The following is a 20094-nucleotide window of genomic DNA, read 5'->3' as shown; positions in this document are numbered from 1 at the left end:
TGTGGAGAGAGAGAGAGAGATGCTGTTGCCAGGAAACAGTGGGCATAGAGGACCATTCACAGCAGTTCGTGGAGTAAAAACACAAAGGGAGACTTGATATGTAGGTGGTGTTTTTGGTATAAACAGGCAGATATGAACAGGATGGTTATCCAAGCATGGACTGGATTAAACCAATATGAGCAGAGAGGAAAGTACAGTATAACTACTGAAGAGGAATTGGCGCTGATGGACAAGCTATTATGGGATGGAGAGATGAGAGATGCTCATAAACATATTTAGAGTCCAGACAGAAATACATGGGCAGAATAGACAACCAGAAACAGTCATCATGATAACAGCATTGATTCCTTCAAATTAAAAGGGTAGGGTGGAGCTCTAAAGGAGCCTGTCACAGTCTTCAGGGCCAGTCTCTTTCACACTCTCCTTCCCCAACAGAAGTGGAGGGAGCCGGGGGGGGGGTTTAGGGAACAAAGCTGCCCCCTGTCTTCAGACACCTGCTGCTGCTGCCTGACACGGGACGACGAGGGGGGCGACTCACTAGACCCATGCATTGACCCTGGTCTGAAGGATTTAAATTCCTAGCTGTCCAATCTCTACATCAGTGAATAAGGAGGGAGGACGCAAAAGGAGGGACAGACAGCAGTGATTCAAGGGATCTTTTACTGCCCATGTGAGTACGCCTTTGCATTCTTCCTCTACTCTTTATTACACTCCTCATACAGTATGTGTGTGTGTGTGTATGTAGCAAATGTATAGTAGCTCATTAATATGTTAACTCTTAAATAAGATACGAATCTATAGGATTAGATGATAAAGAAAGACTGTCGATTTCCATTGTATTCAGCTCTTGCATTTTCCTTGCATATGCAGACTGCAGATGTGATTCAAATCTTACGGTCGAGTTCTCCCACACTACTATTATTCCTTGTCATTTACTCCAATGCCTGGCAGCATACTGAATACCTTCCTGACTACAGATATAGCCTCCATTGGTATGCCCTCCAGAAATGTAGTACTGTAATTGGACTGTCACTGTATTAACTTAATGTGTTAGGATCCACATAGGATGCAAAACAATCCATAGTGTTTGGAAAATGAAAGATGCAGGCAATTGATTACTTTCATTACCTCTCATGCTGGTGGGTTTTTCTTCTTCCCTCCATATTCATAACATGCCAGCCCTCTCTTCATTTGACAAATTATAGTTTGGATACTGTATCACTTAGGCACAGGCAGTTGGGTTTATGCGTTTATTGGGTGTATGGTATGCAAATGATTCTGGTCACACAATAAGGCTCACAGTTGCATGCTCAATCGAAGTGACATGGAATACAAGCAGCTTCTCTTGTGGGTTATGGCTGGGGTCTTATAGTATGCTGCTTTGCCCTTTGGGATACAGTACACTGATCTACACCCTCGGAGTGGATATGATGTAGCTGTACAGTATACATTCTGTATAGAGGTTGACCTTACAAAACACATCTTACAGTATTGCCGGACAACAACCTGATGGAAACAATCATGTGAACATTTTGATGTGTGTACATTTACATTTAAGTCATTTAGCAGACGCTCTTATCCAGAGCGACTTACAAATTGGAAAGTTCATACATATTCATCCTGGTCCCCCCGTGGGAATTGAATCCACAACCCTGGCGTTGCAAGCGCCATGCTCTACCAACTGAGCCACATGGGACCAGGTGTAGGACATTGCCTTGCAAATCATGTTCTGATCTCCTTATTTATTTTGCTGTGTTTATGGTAGGTGAATTCTCAGAGTTAGTATTGCCACTTACCCACACCCAGAGACAGGTAATGTACTTTCGGAGCCATCCCTGAGTGTATCTGTTTTTATAATTATTTCCATAGCTGACCTGGGGAACCTAAGCCACTCAGTACACCCCAGTCAGGCTCTGTTGATTTTCCACATGAGTGAAGAGGTACAAAGGGAGGAGTAATTTAGGTCAATTAAACACAGTCAGTCCCATGCAGTGAACCATACAACCTCAGTATAAAATATACAGTGTATCTGACTTTGATTAATATTAGTGTATCTTTCTTATTCAACATAGCCGATGATGGTAACGAAAACTGAAACCCAAGTCACACTTACACATTTCCCTCAAAAACAGAATGTGAGTGATTACAGTACGGTGCACTGACTAACATGATGTCAACCCAGCTTGAGATATCTGGAGCCAGTATTAATAGGCTGTAGAACTGTCTCTTTAAACTTGTGTCAGACAGGATAAACCTGAACACATCAAAAAGGTGGCAACTGCGCTGAGGATTAGTAGCTGATGAGGAGGGATTAAGAGTTGATTTCTCCCGGCCTCTTGGATTCCACTTACGAAATTCCTTAATTGTGACTGACTTTGAGGGAAGCAGCAAGTGGACCTCAGTCACATGCTCCTCACATGCTACACAGGGGGATAAACGCCTCGTGACCTGGATTCAGTTTCTCAAATGAAATGATAAATACTAATGAATTAAATAAAATACTAATAACCGTACCATTGTTCCTCTTGTATAAATGCATTCTCTGTGTTATAACGGAGGAATTCTCTGAATTCTCTTTGAGCTTCATACCTGAGGATGGGATCGATTTGGTTTGAGCCCGCTTATAGCCGAAGGCTATGATTTGATTATGCCAATGATAATGGTGATAGGGATAAATTGGATCTACATATCATTTCCAATGCTCAAAGAGCTCCATTGTAACAGGAAGGAACTCACCCCATATGTGATTGATTATTGTTGGTTGGTTAATTATGTATGGTCTGTCTATGTCTGTGTGTCCCAGGCTCCTCCCCTCCCTTCCATGGGATGGGCACCACAGAGGCGACACTACGAATGGATAACATGGAATGTAAAGATGAGTGGCAGGATGAAGACTTCCCCAGGTGGGTGTCAGACGACTTTGATGATGCTTTACTTTACAGGGTCCTTTAGTCCTGCAGAGTCCAATACTATGTAAAAAGTATTGTAATAACTCACCATAACATTATACTGACAGCAGTAATTCATCAGTATGTACACTATACAGCCTACAGTGTAACAACAAAGGTTACACTATTTGTTACATTGTACTTGCAAGAATAATCACACAGTAATACACTTTAGAATGTTACTCTGTGTGTTTTTTTTCATCACAACCAGTAGATGACAATACCTCAGTCATGTTCGTTGTTGGACTATAATCTGCTCCAGTATAATTTGCCTGAGGATTTCCCAGTGAGCTAACCTCGTGCAGCTGGTGTAATTATAGCCTGGAATACCTAGCAGATACCCCATCTACTGAAATCAACCTCTGACATTGATTGCAATAGCCACATGACAATAATATGTGCCGTAAACATTCACAAACACTGGATCTATACAGAATTTAAACGAAAATTATAATTGTTCTCCAAGCACTGAAGAATTACAAAGAGGACTGGATTTAAGCATGACTTTCCCCTTTATTGTCATTGCGAGACGTAGGGAGATCAGATAATTGCTCAGTAGGAAATTAAATGAGTGAAAAAGAAAGACAAAGAGAGAGCATTCTGACAGCAAGGAGCATCCTCCTGTCTTTCTCCATCTGAGGGAGCGGAGGCAGGGAGCAGGTGCAGCTCTCTCCTTAAATGGTAGTGGGTAACGTCATGTGACGCAGCAACCAGTCAACAACACAGCATCACCAGGAAAATGGTGGCAGATCAGCTTTAAGGAAAAGGAGGAAGAGAAAATAAGTATATGTATCATTAGGCTCTGAATAATGATGTGCCTGAGGCTCCCTATGATCGACTGAGAAAAGGGCATGCATAATATTCGAGGATCCTGTGCTGTAAAATCAAATAGTTGCCTGGACCGTCTTTGAATCCATCCTAATTTTTGATAAGGTAAGCAGGAGCTCTTATGATTTGATATCTTAGCCCTCATCATCATATAGGAGAATAATATGGCCTGACTGCTTGACATTTTGGATTATCATACCCTTTGTTAGACATAATTCTTATTTAATTTCTTCTTCATGGTGTCATTATTGTAGGAAACTGGTTATTTGAACAATGGAAGCTTGCCAGTGGTTATAGCAGTGGGACGCCTCAGGGATGCTAGATCGGACACCATGCAGTGTAACGGATGCCCTTGTCATTTGTTATTGCCAGTCATGTTGATTTGGCAACACTGTTATAGACTGTCTGTCCTCCCTGGGATTGTTAGGTTTAAAGGATGGTTTAGTATTACGCAGCAGTGCACAGTGGAGCTGTGTACTTTATATTTCCCCAGTGCCTCTTGGTATTTGGTTGTTGACATTTCCCCCCTGTATTATACCCTTCATTCTCCACCTCCTCCATGTCCTCCTCCTTGTTTCACGTTACAGGAAGTGACAAGGGAAATTACACCACGTGTTAAGGGGTAACCTAACGGTGTGTCTGCCTCCCCTGTACAGTGAATAAGGTTTGTTGACATACCACCGCCTCTACCTCCCTCCCCACATCGCACACCGTGGCAGGTCTATAATCTAAAGAGCTCCCTGGGGAGATGCTAATTACCACCCAGCATCCTCTCTCTGTGCTCCCTTTGTGGTGCTGAGCCAGATCACTGACAACCCCACTGACATGATCACTGGCATGTGTTAATTTTGCACCAGCTGCAATGATGTGGTGATGTACTAGTGTGCTTCCAGGACTATTTGGGGTTTGGTTTATTTGAGTCAGGCTGGCTGGCTTTAGTGTTTGCTCATGTCATGCTATTGTGTGTGGCTGTGGCCCTGACAGAATGATGGGCTCTCTGTGTTGATTTTCAGACCCCTTCCTGAGGACGGTGACATGGAGTCTTCCTGTGGTCTCACCGATGACCGAGCCTGTAAGTATAATTGAAATAACACCTCACCTGCCTGGCATTTGATAGATGTTTTTGGTGTTGGTAAAGTTAACTCAGTTGATATACTATAAGCCACTTTAGCTTAATATATTACTTTCTAACTAACAATGAGCCTCATCTCACATGCTACTTCCTGGACCCTGCACCTGTGAATTCAACTGGATGTCATGTGTGTATACTATTAGTAGCTAATAAGTCTCACCTGCTCTGTCATAGCAACCCCCAACTCTCTGAATGTTAATGCAGTTGGAGGAGGCGGAAGTGGAGGAGGGTCCACCCATCGTAAGCGGCGTACATTAGTGGCCCCGGACATGAACCTGTCCCTGGACCACAGCGAGGGTTCCCTGCTGTCTGACGACTTCTTGGATACGCCCGACGACCTGGACATTAATGTGGACGACATCGAGACCCCCGATGACAACGACTCCCTGGAGTTCATCACCAACGGCAACGAGCTGGAGTGGGAAGGTAGGTAGAGCTCATGCGGCGTAGAATAATGGAAGCCCTGGTGCCAGCCTGGAAGCCTGGGTGCCAGTCTGTGTGCTTTAGACAACTTGTTGTTTGGCAAGATGTACAGTGAGGGAAAAAAGTATTTGATCCCCTGCTGATTTTGTACGTTTACCCACTGACAAAGAAATGATCAGTCTATAATTTTAATGGTAGGTTTATTTGAACAATGAGAGACAGAATAACAACAAAAATATCCAGAAAAACGCATGTCAAAAATTTTATAAATTGATTTGCATTTTAATGAGGGAAATAAGTATTTGAGCCCCTCTCAATCAGAAAGATTTCTGGCTCCCAGGTGTCTTTCATACAGGTAACGAGCTGAGATTAGGAGCACACTCTTAAAGGGAGTGCTCCTAATATCAGTTTGTTACCTGTATAAAAGACACCTGTCCACAGATGCAATCAATCAATCAGATTCCAAACTCTCCACCATGGCCAAGACCAAAGAGCGCTCCAAGGATGTCAGGGACAAGATTGTAGACCTACACAAGGCTGGAATGGGCTACAAGACCATCGCCAAGCAGCTTGGTGAGAAGGTGACAACAGTTTCTGTGATTATTCGCAAATGGAAGAAACACAAAAGAACTGTCAATCTCCCTCAGCCTGGGGCTCCATGCAAGATCTCACCTCGTGGAGTTGCAATGATCATGAGAACGGTGAGGAATCAGCCCAGAACTACACGGGAGGATCTTGTCAATGATCTCAAGGCAGCTGGGACCATAGTCATCAAGAAAACAATTGGTAACACACTACGCCGTGAAGGACTGAAATCCTGCAGCGCCCGCAAGGTCCCCCTGCTCAAGAAAGCACATATACATGCCCGTCTGAAGTTTGCCAATAAACATTAAGGTCCTGGAGTGGCCTAGCCAGTCTCCAGACATTAATCCCATAGAAAATCTGTGGAGGGAGCTGAAGGTTCGAGTTGCCAAACGTCAGCCTCGAAACCTTAATGACTTGAAGAAGATCTGCAAAGAGGAGTGGGACAAAATCCCTCCTGAGATGTGTGCAAACCTGGTGGCCAACTACAAGAAACGTCTGACCTCTGTGATTGCCAACAAGGGTTTTGCCACCAAGTACTAAGTCATGTTTTGCAGAGGGGTCAAATACTTATTTCCCTCATTAAAATGCAAATAAATTCATAACATTTTTCACATGCCTTTTTCTGGATTTTTTTGTTGATATTCTGTCTCACTGTTCAAATACACCTACCATTAAAATTATAGACTGATCATTTCTATGTCAGTGGGCAAACGTACAAAATCAGCAGGGGATCAAATACTTTTTTCCCTCACTGTAGCTAGCGCAGACACGGTCTGGCACCCACTCAGGCTCGATATATTGAACAAAAATATAAACGCAACATGTAAAGTGTTGGTCACATGTTTCATGAGCTGAAATAAAAGATCCCAGGAATGTTCTATTCACACAAAAAGCTTATTTTTTTCAAAAATGTTGTGCACAAATTTGTTTACATCGCTGTTAGTGAGCGTTTCTCCTTTGACAAGATAATCCATCCACCTGACAGGTGTGGCATATCAAGAAGCGGATTAAACAGCATGATCATTACACCTTGTGCTGGGGACAATAAAAGGCCACTCTAAAATGTGCAGTTTTGTCACACAACACAATTCCACAGATGTCTCAAGTTTTGAGGGTGTGTAATTGGCATACTGACTGCAGGAATGTTCACCAGAGCTGTTGCCAGATAATTTAATGTTAATTTCTCTACTATAAGCCACCTCCAACGTTGTTTTAGAGAATTTGGCAGTACGTCCTACCGGCCTCCCAACCGCAGACCACGTGTAACCACGCCAGCCCAGGACCTCCACACCCGGCTTCTTTACCTGCGGGATCATCTGAGACCTGCCACCCGGACAGCTGATGAAACTATGGGTTTGCACAACCAAATCATTTCTGCACAAACTGTTAGAAACCGTCTCAGGTAAGTTCACCTGTGTGCTCGTCATCCTCACCAGGGTCTTGACCTGACTGCAGTTTGGCGTCGTAACCGACTTCAGTGGCCAAATGCTCCCTTTCGATGGCCACTGGCACATTGGAGAAGTGTGCTCTTCACAGATGAATCCCGGTTTCAACTGTACCAGGCAGATGGCAGACAGTGTGTATGGCGTCGTGTGGGCGAGCGGTTTGCTGATGTCAACGTTGTGAACAGAGTGGCCCATGGTGGCGGTGGGGTTATGGTATGGGCAGGCATAAGCTACGGACAACAAACACAATTGCATTTTATCTATGGCAATTTGAATGCACAGAGATACCGTGACAAGATCCTGAGGCCCATTGTCGTGCCATTCGTCCGTCCGCCATCACCTCATGTTTCAGCATGATAATGTACGCCCCCATGTCGCAAGGACCTGTATACAATTCCTGGAAGCTGAAAATGTCCCAGTTCTTCCTTGGCCTGCATATTCACTAGAATTGCCACCCATTGAGCATGTTTGGGATGCACTGGATGGACGTGTACAACAGCATGTTCCAGTTCCCGCCAATATCCAGCAACTTTGCACAGCCATTGAACAGGAGTGGGACAACAATCCACAGTCTGATCAACTCTATGCGAAAAAGATGTCGCACTGCATGAGGCAAATGGTAGTCACATCTGATACTGACACACCAGATACACGTCCCTACTTTAAGGTACAGTCTCTGTGACCAACAGAGGGATATCTATATTTCCAGTCATGTGAAATCCATAGATTAGGGCCTAATGAATTTATTTCAATTGACTGATTTTCTGATATGAACTGTGACTCAGTAAAATCTTTGAAATTGTTTATGCGTTTATATTTTTGTTCAGTGTAAATAGCTGCGTAGTAAAGTCTATGCTATCAGACTACAGCTAAACAGAACAGCAGCTAAGATACTGAAGAGACAAAGGTGGATGACATAAAACAAATCCATTATGTCTCACTAATATAAATACATTTGTTTAAGACCCACTTCACATTATAGCATAAACACCTTCAAACTTTTCACTATGTACATCCAGATGACACGCCAGTGGCCAACGCCAAAGCGGGGCCTGGTGACGGAGAAGAGGAGGATGGTGCTGATGGGACGGGGGGTAACGGGCGCCTGTGGAGGACGGTGATCATTGGGGAGCAGGAGCACCGCATCGACATGCAGGTCATCAGGCCATACCTCCGCGTTATCACCCATGGGGGTCAGTATCCAACCAACAGCATCCAGCCAGAGCCATAGATACACTGTATACATAGTTAAACTAATTAGAATTGAATTGTCATGGAACTTTTGGTGCCAACAAGGTGCCCATTCAATCTCAAATTGAGTTTACGTCGGTATATGTCTGTATGTTGATTGTTCTGCATCCAGGTAATTGACACCAACGGTATGAACTTACAGGCCATGTCAACTGTCGCTCTTCTCTCCCTCTGCAGGTTACTATGGTGAGGGTCTGAATGCCATCATAGTGTTCTCAGCCTGCTACCTGCCCGACAGCAGCTGTGCAGATTACCACTACATCATGGAGAACCTCTTCCTGTGAGTAACTGGATTTACAAGTTGCAGAGATACTGATTTATGGCAAGAGGCACAAATGCCCAACTACCACAGAGTGATATTTAAAACTAGGTCATCACGCCTGGTATACTATCATTGAAATCAGAGAGATCATGGCGTACATCATGCAATCATTTTGTAGTGAAGATTTATGCGGCCAGAAAATGGGAACTCAAGATTTCTTTAGTGCTTGCCACGACAGGAAGAAAATAAACCTCAATATTTTTCCCTTCCTCATTGCCATCTCAGGTATGTAGTCAGCAGTCTAGAAATGCTGGTTGCTGAGGACTATTTGATAATCTACATGAATGGAGCCACACCGCGGGGCAAGATGCCGGGCATAGGATGGCTGAAGAAATGTTATCAGATGATTGATAGGAGGTAAGACTATTTATATCGTATACACCACTGCATGACAGCATGGAGAATGCAATCATTCATACTGTCAGCATAGGATGGATGTGCATAACACAAATGTTGACTTACTCTCGGGAGAAACTAATGGGGAGTAATTGAGCTTGTCACTGCTACTGGCAGTCAATGGGAAGTGAGGATTGACTCATACTACAGTAGGCTGCTTGATAGTCTTCTAGCACTATGAGATGAATGTATGTTGTATTGCCTTATTTCAACTATTTATTTCTGTTGTCCCTGAAGGCTGAGGAAGAACCTGAAGTCTCTGGTCATCGCCCACCCCACCTGGTTCATCCGCACTGTGCTGGCCATATCTAGGCCTTTTATCAGGTGACCACAGAACAACAACTTCACGTTAAAGTGGTACTCCAGGATCTAAAACATAACAAATTTGTAACATATAGTATGAATTGGATTTGTAACATATGAATCGCTATTTTTTTTTAAATATATTTTATTTTTATATTTTGCATGACGTAACATATCATACAAAATGGATGATGTAGTACACAATTTGATGACTTAGTACACACAACTGGGACCACTTTTGGCTCATCAGCAGCACTTTCAAAACTTCTGACTGAAATGATACAAAAGTTTTTTATAATACAGTTATGCTACATATCGCCACTGTGACGGATAACTAATAGTTGTCCACATAACACCAATATAACTGGTTGTTGTTTTTATCCTGTTCTTATTTGCAGTGTGAAGTTTATGAATAAGATCCAGTATGTGCATAGTCTGGATGAGCTGGCAGAGATAGTCCCCATGGAACATGTGCAGGTCCCGGAGTGTGTGGTGCAGTAAGTATCATCAACCACTATGGGGAGTAACTAAGCTCAAGACTCCCACCATCATTCACTGACTTGCAGTGATTTGCAGACTAATAAATTATGTACATTTGCAAGCAAATCATTTTCCCCGCCGTGAATAGACATGGATGCCTGGCAGAGACTTTGAGGGAGTAAATAAATCATAGAACACATATGAATTTCAAAAATTCTTCAAATGGAAATTGATGTTAATTTTGTTTGTCAGCCAAAAAAATACATGTAAGATAGTATCTGAATTTTACTCTTGGAAAAGGGATCTTCATCTTTTCTTTTTACAGATTCGAGGAGGAGAGGATCAAAGCTCGGAAAGAAAGGTAAAACACATTTACATCTTTATTTTTAGATCGAATTAACCAGGCATACCATGCCATGCTCATGCTCGATCGGGGGTGAACCATGCTGTATCCTCAGTCAATTCATTCATCAAGCTTTTATACAAGTGTTGTCTCCCTCTGCCTGTACAGGATGGAGCAGGAACAGCAGGAGCAGCCAAACCCACACGCGTCTTCTTCAGCCAAGGCAGAGAGGTAGGGAGTAGACAGTTACACTATAACGGCCTGTGTGTGATAGCCGAATATCTTAAAGCTCTCCAGGACCAGGGTTGGAGATACACTATATATACAAAAGTATGTGGACACTCCTTCAAATTAGTGGATTTGGCTACAGGTGTTGCTGACAGGTGTATAAAATCAAGCACACAGCCATGCAATCCCCATAGACACACATTGGCAGTAGAATGACCTTACCGAAGAGCTCAGTGACTTTCAACGTGGCACTGTCATGGGACGACACCTTTCCAACAAGTCAGTTCATCAAATTTCTGCCCTGCTAGAGCTGCCTCGTTCAACTACGTGCTGTTATTGTGAAGGGGAAACGTCTAGGAGCAACAACGGCCGAGCCGCGAAGTAGTAGGCCACACAAGCTCACAGAATGGGAACGGCGAGTGCTGAAGCGTGTAAATAACATCTGTCTTCGGATGCAACACTCACTAGCGAGTTCCGAACTGCCTCTGGAAGCAACGTCAGCACAGTAACTGTTTGTTGGGAGCTTCATGAAATGGGTTTCCATGACCAAGCAGGCGCACACTAGCCTAAGATCACCATGTGCAATGCCAAGCGTCTGCTGGAGTGGTGTATAGCTCGCCGCCATTGGAGTGATGAATCACACTTCACCATCTGGCAGTCCGACAGACGAAAGCTACCTGCACGGAGGCATAGTGCCAACTGTAAAGTTTGGAGGGGGAAGAATAATGGTCTGGGGTTGTTTTTCATGGTTCGTGCTAGGGCCCTTAGTACCAGTGAAGGGAAATCTTAACGCTACAGCATACAATGACATTCTAAACGATTCTGTGCTTCCAACTTTGTGGCAACAGTTTGGGGAAGGCCCTTTCCTGTTTAAGTATGACAATGCCCCCGTGCACAAAGCGAGATCCATACAGAAATTGTTTGTCGAGATTGTGTGGAAGAACTTGACTGGCCTGCCCAGAGCCCTAACCTCAACCCCATTGAACACCTTTGGGATGAATTGGAACACCGACTGCGAGCCCGGCCTAATCGCCCAACGTCAGTGCCCGACCTCACTAATGCGCTTGTGTCTAAATGGAAGTCCCCGCTGCAATGTTCCAACATCTAGTGGAAAGCTTTCCCAGAAGAGTGGAGGCTGTTATAGCAGAAAGGGAGGACCAACACCATATGAATGCCCATGATTTTGGAATGAGACTTTTGACGAGCAGGTGTCCACATACTTTTGGAAATGTAGTGTACCTGGTATAGACCAAGCAGCTTTCAACATGGCCATGGTCAAACACTATCACCTCTCAACAGCAGTATAGCAGGAAACAAAGTCACAGAGACATGTATTTATTCATACTCATGTCATTTGCAGGCCCAAGTCAATGATCACAGGGCAAGGAATCTGAAAGGGACCTGCTCCTCTTTATTCATCTCATACCATGGTAAGGAAGGACACAACACTACTGCTCTTCTCACACTGACTACAAGGTGACACTGCACTCATAAATACAATGTACATTGTGCGTACGGTATCCACTGGCAGCCTGTGGCAGGAGTCAGGCCCATAGAGATCCTATTAAATGAGTTCTAAGATATCATTCTGTGGTCAGGGCATTTAACCACTTAAACAGATGTTTAAACCACCAGCACCATTTGAACGTCTACTGTTACGTAATGTCCACCTGCTCAGCAATTTAAGAATCAGACCCAGCCAGTCCTCAGTGCTATTGTAGAGGAATGCCCGGTCAAGTGCAGCCAGCCAGGCCTAATGGGTGAGCGTGTCAGGAATGTGTGTGTGTGTCTTACTGTGTCATCAAGGGACTTTCAGGGGTCAAGAGGTCAAGCATGTCGCAGCCTCACTCATTTTACAATAAGGTCAGCTGTATTAAATGAACTGCTCTGTGAACCTGGTCTGCTGTTTTGAAAAGTGTATTCTTGTGCAAGTTTTTATATCATTACCCTACTTCTTAATAACGGTGTCTTCTATCATCTGTGCAGTTGTTGAAAGAAGTTTGGAGCATGAAAACTGTGTTAATAAGAAGAAACATGAAGTCCAACAAGTCTAAGAATACTTCCTAATCTATAAATATCAAGCTCAAGATTTTTCCATCAAGATATTAAACTCCCCAACACGCGCACACACTCCTCAGCGGTTCTTAGGTTGCCTACTGATTCTGTCAGGACATTCCAAGGAATTGTCTGTTCTGGGGACTGTACAACTCCATGTTACATAATTTTACGACTGCTGAAAGTAGTTACCGTACTTTTAAACGCAGCCCCCAGTCACCACCATGAGTTTTGTATCCATTTCAAATATAGATGACACTGCGATACTTTTGCCTAAGTCAAGATGTAAGAAAAACTAACATGAATATTGTAGAAAATGTTCCACCGGACATAAATGGTGTAAGGTGTCAGTGGCAGGCAGGTAACCAGACCTTTTACAGTTTTGTGTTGGAGGCTCTTGCAGGGACAATGGTAGACTAGACTTGAGTATGTATTAACTACTGTATACAGACAGTGTTGGATGGTGTGTCCTAGGAGCTGCACTTTCGGCTCTGCCAGGCCTAGTTTCTGAGAGGAAGATATGCCTTAGAGAAGAAGAGGGGAGGAGGAACAGAGAGTCAGTCAATGCCCCTTAGTGCTCAGCATTGGTGTGCTGTGGCATCATTTCACCCATTAGCGCTATGCTAGCCCTTGAACATTTAGATGAAGACTGGAATGCTTTGCGAGACATCGGATGCCTTCACCTTTGCTTCATTTTGGCCTCAATTTGTCCGAGTACAGGCATTATTTTTGATCAACTGTGTTGCATTAATAATTTGGATGTCATCGTTTTTCATATACCCAGATTGGTCCGGGGATCATTCAGTGCCCAACTAACCAACCCATGTACCTTACATTCTGATGTGCCTCAGGATTCTTGTCTGTACATGAATATGGGGGCCCACTGAAAGTAAGAACAAGAAATGTGCTGGTTTGACTGTAATGTCAAGAGGACTGCATTTCATTTCATTTTTTCAGTCATTGATGTTGTGACTTAATGGTATAATTTCTGTATCATGCTGTGTTGTGGGTGCAGTCAAAGCATGCCAACATGTTGTCAGCATGTAATGTACCTTCAGATGTCCTATTGGATTATGGACCAGTCGCCTAATGGTCAATCTTCTATTGGATACTTACCTACCGGGTGGTAGAGGGGAGGAAGTGTTAAGAGTTTTTATTTTTGTAAGAATTACATACATACATGTGTTGTAAGTGTTGTTTTGCACTATAGAATTTGATTTTCATTAAATTGTGAGCATAACATCTATATGTGTATATTTGGGGACAGGTTGCCTTCCTAATATGTAACTCAAGATGGATTTTTGTGTGCTCTTCTAATTTTTGTACAAGTATACAATCAATCAATATCATGCATTGTATTTGTTGGTAACCTGTCAACCCGTCTAGACAAGTATGATAATCAAAAATGTCTCTTTCTGAAGTGCCATCCAACTTCAAATGATACCTTGATAAATATAAAACATAACAGAAGTCATTTTCTGTGGACAGGTTTGTGGATGGCGATGGGCTAGACTAGAGGTGATTGATATTCAATGGACAAAGTAAGAAAATGGCTTCCAAACATTTGTATACACATAATTGTAGTGTTACGTTAGAACATTGGACAGATTAATATGCCTTTTATTTCTGGTAGAGAAATACCTATCCCGTCAAAAGGTAGGCTTAAACGTGGCACAGAATTGCAGGAGTTCTTCTGCAGTCTCCCAAAGCTGCTGGAGAGAGAGTGCCGTTTTCTAAAGGATGTCAGCTCTTCTGAGTGCCTCTCCTTCTTTTCACCAAATTCTACACAGAAACTATGATATGGAATGTACAATTCTAAATTGACTACTGGGATTTTCCCCCAAATTGCTAGTAAACTGATTTTGCTGGCACTAGTGTATTTTGTTTTGGTAAAAGGTTCTACATGGAAAGCAACCACTGAGCGTCCAAAAATGTCTTTCAATCATATTTTCAGTCTTTAAAAGCACAATATGTTATTACACTGGAAGATTTGGAAGAGATCAGTGGGCAATTTGTCAGCTGGAATACTGTATGTAGTTTATTTTTCAAAACTGCCAAGCTTAAAATGGGGTTGGGATATGTAGCTATGTAGTTTGGATGTTCTTTAGATTGTGATGTACATTCTTCCATGTAAATACAAAGAAATAAACTGTTCCACCCAAAAATCTCTCTCTGCGGCCTGTATTCTTCCATTTCTAAATTTACCCATTGCTGTAAAATAATCCAAGATATATCATTCAGTCATTCAGAATGTACGGATAGATTCATGCTTTCACTTGAATCAAACCTGATTTGTTGAGAAAAGGAACAGTTACATTTGCCTTACCATAGAAGTAAGGGTGTCCAGGTGTTCAGTGAGTTGACTTAAAGCAACGCCGGACGTCCCTTAAAGGTGCTTGTTGTGGTTCAAAGGAAGCTATTAATACACAGTCATGATACACACGTCCATGAACACTCTGACGCGTATCACGAGCCCCCCGGCTCTGTTAGAACAACTCTGACAGTTACATCAGCTCAGCTGTATTAGTGGCATAGGCAGCTCTGGTCACTGGTCAGTCACACATAGGATCTAAATTGAGAATGGCCTTCAGGAAATGAGACAAGACAACAGACCTGGTTTCAAATACTATTGAGGGTTTTTCAATTACTTTCAAAGACATTTTGAAGTAGGCTTGGGCGGTATCCAGATTGTCATAGCTTCATACCGACCTTGTTCATACAGATTACTGCATTCTTGGGAAAGAGCAAGAAAGGCATTTCACTGTCTTGTGCACGTGACAATAAACTTGTGCCATTCTGGGATATTCAGTAATACCGGCACTGAACACAAGAGGCGATGTTTTCAATCCGAAGGTTAGCAATGCTAACAAGTACATGTCAAATCCCATACTGAATGCTACTTAAATGATAATGAACGCATGCTAACATGTTATACAGTCTTTGAGATAAACTATTTGCAGGACAGACATCCCAGCTCATAAAGTAATAGAAGTAACAAAAATAATGCTACTCACAGTTTTCTGCACGCACAAAACAAAACCATACTAGATCCAGCAGGGGATTATGTTACCAATAGGAGCTTGACTGCAAGAAACTAACCACTTATCTAGATAACTAGCTACTAATTTAGCAAAGCAAATGCACAACTGCAGAGCATATAGCATATTTTAAACAGTTCATAGTTATAAGATATCTAGCTGGCAAACATTTAGTTGGAATCCCATGCTGTAATTAGATCACTCGGTATGTGCTGCACAACAGAACGACTCACAAGTCTCTCTTCCTCTTCTTCTTCTTTAGGATTTGGTTTGGCGGGGGCACACACCGCCGCCTACTGTACTGGTGTGTGAGGCCATTCACTGCCTACCTACATTCAATTATTGATACGGTAATACAAAACTGGGAAAAGGAAAATTACCCTGCCAACTATTAACCCTCTCTAAAAAACACCACCCCATTCCACTATTTAACCCTATGTAATCCTACTCCAGAACAACGACCAAACTGTTCTGCAGTACATCCTTGCGATCCCAAGTATTCTCTGCCGCTGCCACCACAACCTCTATTTTCTGTGACGACCATGGCTACAAATGCTAAAAATCCCACCTTACTGAAGCAGATATTCTTTCCATCACTCTCTCTTGGTCTCTGCCTATCCACAGGAATCCTCTCAGTATCCCTCACCCTGTACCCATCTTCCTCAACCACTCTCGTCACGCTTAGGCATACAACACTCTGTGTACTACTCTAACTCTACATGCCTTTCTCTCACCGCACACCTCCGATCTCCCACCCACTGATCACCCCCATAGCTAACACATACAACTTTCTCTTCTTCTTTTCAGAAAACAAAAGCTCACGGGATAACTTACACTTCCTAACTTGACCTTTTTGGGCACTTAATACCACCCCCGTTATCACTCCTTTCAACGGCGCTCTGCTCAGGAGAGAAAAGCACGTCACATTTCTTGTCCCTAATAGCGTGAGCCTGAGCACCCACTGCCTTTGGACTGAAGAAACACAATAAATCATCACTAATGCACTCTGAATTACTCTCACCAACTCAACATTCCCCAACCCCTTCTCCACCCAACCCGACACCGCATATGGATCAGCCAAAATGCAAGGATTCATTCTCTCCACAAACCTCACTCTCACTGGGCTAGAATCATCCTTTTCATCCTCGGGACGAGGCCCGAACTCAGCGGTCCTCACGCAGGTACTACATCCATACTCTAGTCAGGTTCCATCTCTGAGCTACTAGAGCACGTATTACTCTTTTTGCACTGGACGCCAACCCTCCTCACCACACTGCTTCCCTCGACCCTCTTTCTCGGCGGTCATCACTGCACCTGCCACCTCAATGTATTTACACTCACTCTCGTCACATTCCCTTTCCTTCTCTAGCTCTTGCAAAAGTTCTGTGCAATCCTCCATTCCATATTCCATCAAAACACTTTTCTGCTTTTTTCCTTATCCGCCATATTCTCCTTCACCAGATCTTCCAGAAGGCTTCTACAATCCCCCACTCTATATTTATTCATAATATGTTCCACTTACTTCCTTTATTCCTTTTCCGGCATCTCCCGGGCACCATGTTGATAGTGAATGCCCCTGGATGCCCTCAGAAAGCCCCTGGATTTCCATCCCAGGTTGTTCTTTGTTTTCTCTACAGGAAGGGATAGCAATCTCTCCTGTCTTTCATTGTTGTATGCTTGTAAACAAACAGCATGTGACTGGGGACTACCGGTAAGTTTAATAATGTAAAATAATGTGATGTGAAATTAAGAACGGGGGATCTACTTTATCTCCTAATGTATTGTACGAGTTGACGGCAGATATTTACGTAAAAAGTAGCTACTAATATTAAAATGTATAAAAAAAACTTCCAAAGTTTCGTTGGTACTGAAAAACCATCCCGTGGCTATTTTCAAATACTCCTGTATACGGCCCAAGCCTATTTTACATTTACATTAGTTATTTAGCAGACGCTCTTATCCAGAGTGTCTTACAGGAGCAATTACGTACATACCCCAAACAGAAGCCATGGATTACAGGCAACATCCTCACTGAGCTAAAGGGTAGAGCTGCCGCTTTCAAGGAGCGGGACTCTAACCTCAGACGAACCATCAAAGCGTCAATACAGGACTAAGATTGAATCGTACTACACTGGCTCCGACGCTCGTCGGATGTGGCAGGGCTTGCAAACTATTACAGACTACAAAGGGAAGCACAGACGCGAGCTGCCCAGTGACATGAGCCTACCAGACGAGCTAATTATGCTCTATGCTCGCTTTGAGGCAAGCAACACTGAGGCATGCATGAGAGCATCAGCTGTTCCGGACAACTGTGTGATCACGCTCTCTGTAGCCGATGTGAGTAAGATCTTTAAACAGGTCAACATTCACAAGGCCGCAGGGCCAGACGGATTACCCGGACGTGTACTCCGAGCATGCGCTGACCAACTGGTGTCTTCACTGACATTTACAACCCTGACTGAGTCTGTAATACCAACATGTTTCAAGCAGACCACCATAGACCCTGTGCCCAAGAACACTAAGGTAACCTTCCTAAATGACAACCGAGCCGTAGTGCTCACATCTGTAGCCATTAAGTGCTTTGAAAGGCTGGTCATGGCTCACATCGACACCATTAGAAACACTAGACCCACTCCAATTCGAGTACCACCCCAACAGATGACACAATCTAGTTCAGTTATCTTTGGTTTCTTGGGTACAGGAACAATGGTGCCCATCTTGAAACATGTGGGGACAGCAGACTGGGATAGGGACAGATTGAATATGTCTGTAAACACACCAGCCAGCTGGTCTGCGCATGCTCTGAGGACGCGGTTAGGGATGCCGTCTGGGCCTGCAGCCTTGCGTGGGGTTAACACGCTTAAATTTATTTTTCGCGTCGGCCACGGAGAAGGAGAGCCCACAGTTCTTGGTAGCAGGCCTCGTCAGTGGAACTGTGCGTTCCTCAAAGCAGGCGAAGGTAGGTGAACCATGTCATAACATTACACATCATTCACCATGTGTCCCCATGTACAGTCCCCATGTATAGTCGATCCCCTGCTGATTTTGTACGTTTGCCCACTGACAAAGAATTGATGTCTATAATTAATGGTAGGTTTATTTGAACAGTGAGAGACAGAATAACAACAAAATAATCCAGAAAAACACATGTCAAAAATGTTATAAATTGATTTGCATTTTAATGAGGGAAATAAGTATTTGAACCTTCTGCAAAACATGACTTAATACTTGGTGGCAAAACCCTTGTTGGCAATCACAGAGGTCAGACGTTTCTTGTAGTTGGCCACCAGGTTTGCACACATCTGAGGGATTTTGTCCCACTCCTCTTTGCAGATCTTCTCCAAGTCATTAAGGTTGAGGCTGACGTTTGGCAACTCGAACCTTCAGCTCCCTCCACAGATTTTCTATGGGATTAATATCTGGAGACTGGCTAGGCCACTCCAGGACCTTAATGTGTTTCTTCTTGAGCCACTCCTTTGTTGCCTTGGCCGTGTGTTTTGGGTCATTGTCATGCTGGAATACCCATCCACGACCCATTTTCAATGCCCTGGCTGAGGGAAGGAGGTTCTCACCCAAGATTTGACGGTACATGGCCCCGTCCATCGTCCCTTTGATGCGGTGAAGTTGTCCTGTCCCCTTAGCAGAAAAACACCCCCAAAGCATAATGTTTCCACCTCCATGTTTGACGGTGGGAATGATGTTCTTGGTGTCATAGGCAGCATTCCTCCTCCTCCAAACACGGCGAGTTGATGCCAAAGAGCTCCATTTGGTCTCATCTGACCACAACACGTTCACCCAGTTGTCCTCTGAATCATTCAGTTGTTCATTGGCAAACTTCAGACGGGTATGTATATGTGCTTTCTTGAGCAGGGGGACCTTGCGGGCGCTGCAGGATTTCAGTCCTTCACGGCGTAGTGTGTTACCAATTGGTTTCTTGGTGACTATGGTCCCAGCTGCCTTGAGAACATTGACAAGATCCTCCCGTGTAGTTCTGGGCTGATTCCTCACCGTTCTCATGATCATTGCAACTCCCCGAGGTGAGATCTTGCATGGAGCCCCAGGCCGAGGGAGATTGACAGTTCTTTTGTGTTTCTTCCATTCTTCCATAACCACACCAACTGTTGTCACCTTCTCATCAAGCTGCTTGGCGATGGTCTTGTAGCCCATTCCAGCCTTGTGTAGGTCTACAATCTTGTCCCTGACATCCTTGGAGCGCTCTTTGGTCTTGGCCATGGTGGAGAGTTTGGAATCTGATTGATTGATTGCTTCTGTGGACAGGTGTCTTTTATACAGGTAACAAATTGAGATTAGGAGCAC

General features: G+C 43.6%; 1 protein-coding gene across 7 annotated transcripts; it reads left to right on the top strand.

The window, feature by feature from the left end:
• The first annotated feature begins 29 nt into the window (after positions 1 to 29).
• Positions 30 to 14904, top strand: LOC129810808 (caytaxin-like). 7 transcript variants are annotated; one of them, XM_055861710.1, is made up of 13 exons: positions 30 to 670; positions 2804 to 2903; positions 4790 to 4848; positions 5113 to 5334; positions 8381 to 8554; positions 8790 to 8892; positions 9160 to 9291; positions 9568 to 9654; positions 10032 to 10130; positions 10439 to 10474; positions 10625 to 10687; positions 12045 to 12114; positions 12671 to 14904. In XM_055861710.1, exons 2-12 carry the CDS (start codon positions 2827 to 2829, stop codon positions 12076 to 12078), a joined length of 1086 nt encoding a protein of 361 aa, XP_055717685.1. In that variant the 5' UTR covers positions 30 to 670; positions 2804 to 2826; the 3' UTR covers positions 12079 to 12114; positions 12671 to 14904. The 7 variants fall into 7 exon arrangements, with proteins under 7 accessions (XP_055717685.1, XP_055717684.1, XP_055717688.1 ...); XM_055861709.1 differs by having other exon boundaries at positions 5083 to 5334; XM_055861713.1 differs by lacking the exon at positions 30 to 670 and adding an exon at positions 4364 to 4440 and having other exon boundaries at positions 2814 to 2903; positions 5083 to 5334.
• The last annotated feature ends 5190 nt before the right edge of the window (positions 14905 to 20094 follow it).

This window comes from Salvelinus fontinalis, chromosome 14 (genome assembly GCF_029448725.1).
Source record: "Salvelinus fontinalis isolate EN_2023a chromosome 14, ASM2944872v1, whole genome shotgun sequence".
NCBI classification, from domain to species: Eukaryota; Metazoa; Chordata; class Actinopteri; order Salmoniformes; family Salmonidae; genus Salvelinus; species Salvelinus fontinalis.
This window is presented reverse-complemented; position numbering and strand designations above follow the sequence as displayed.

Bases quoted from the DNA above. Each gene is read 5' to 3' on its own strand.
- LOC129810808 (XM_055861709.1), top strand. From the start codon at position 2,827: ATGGGCACCACAGAGGCGACACTACGAATGGATAACATGGAATGTAAA. The intron at 8,555-8,789 runs GTCAGTATCCAA...CTCCCTCTGCAG, and splicing joins CCGCGTTATCACCCATGGGG to GTTACTATGGTGAGGGTCTG. The intron at 10,475-10,624 runs GTAAAACACATT...CTGCCTGTACAG, and splicing joins ATCAAAGCTCGGAAAGAAAG to GATGGAGCAGGAACAGCAGG.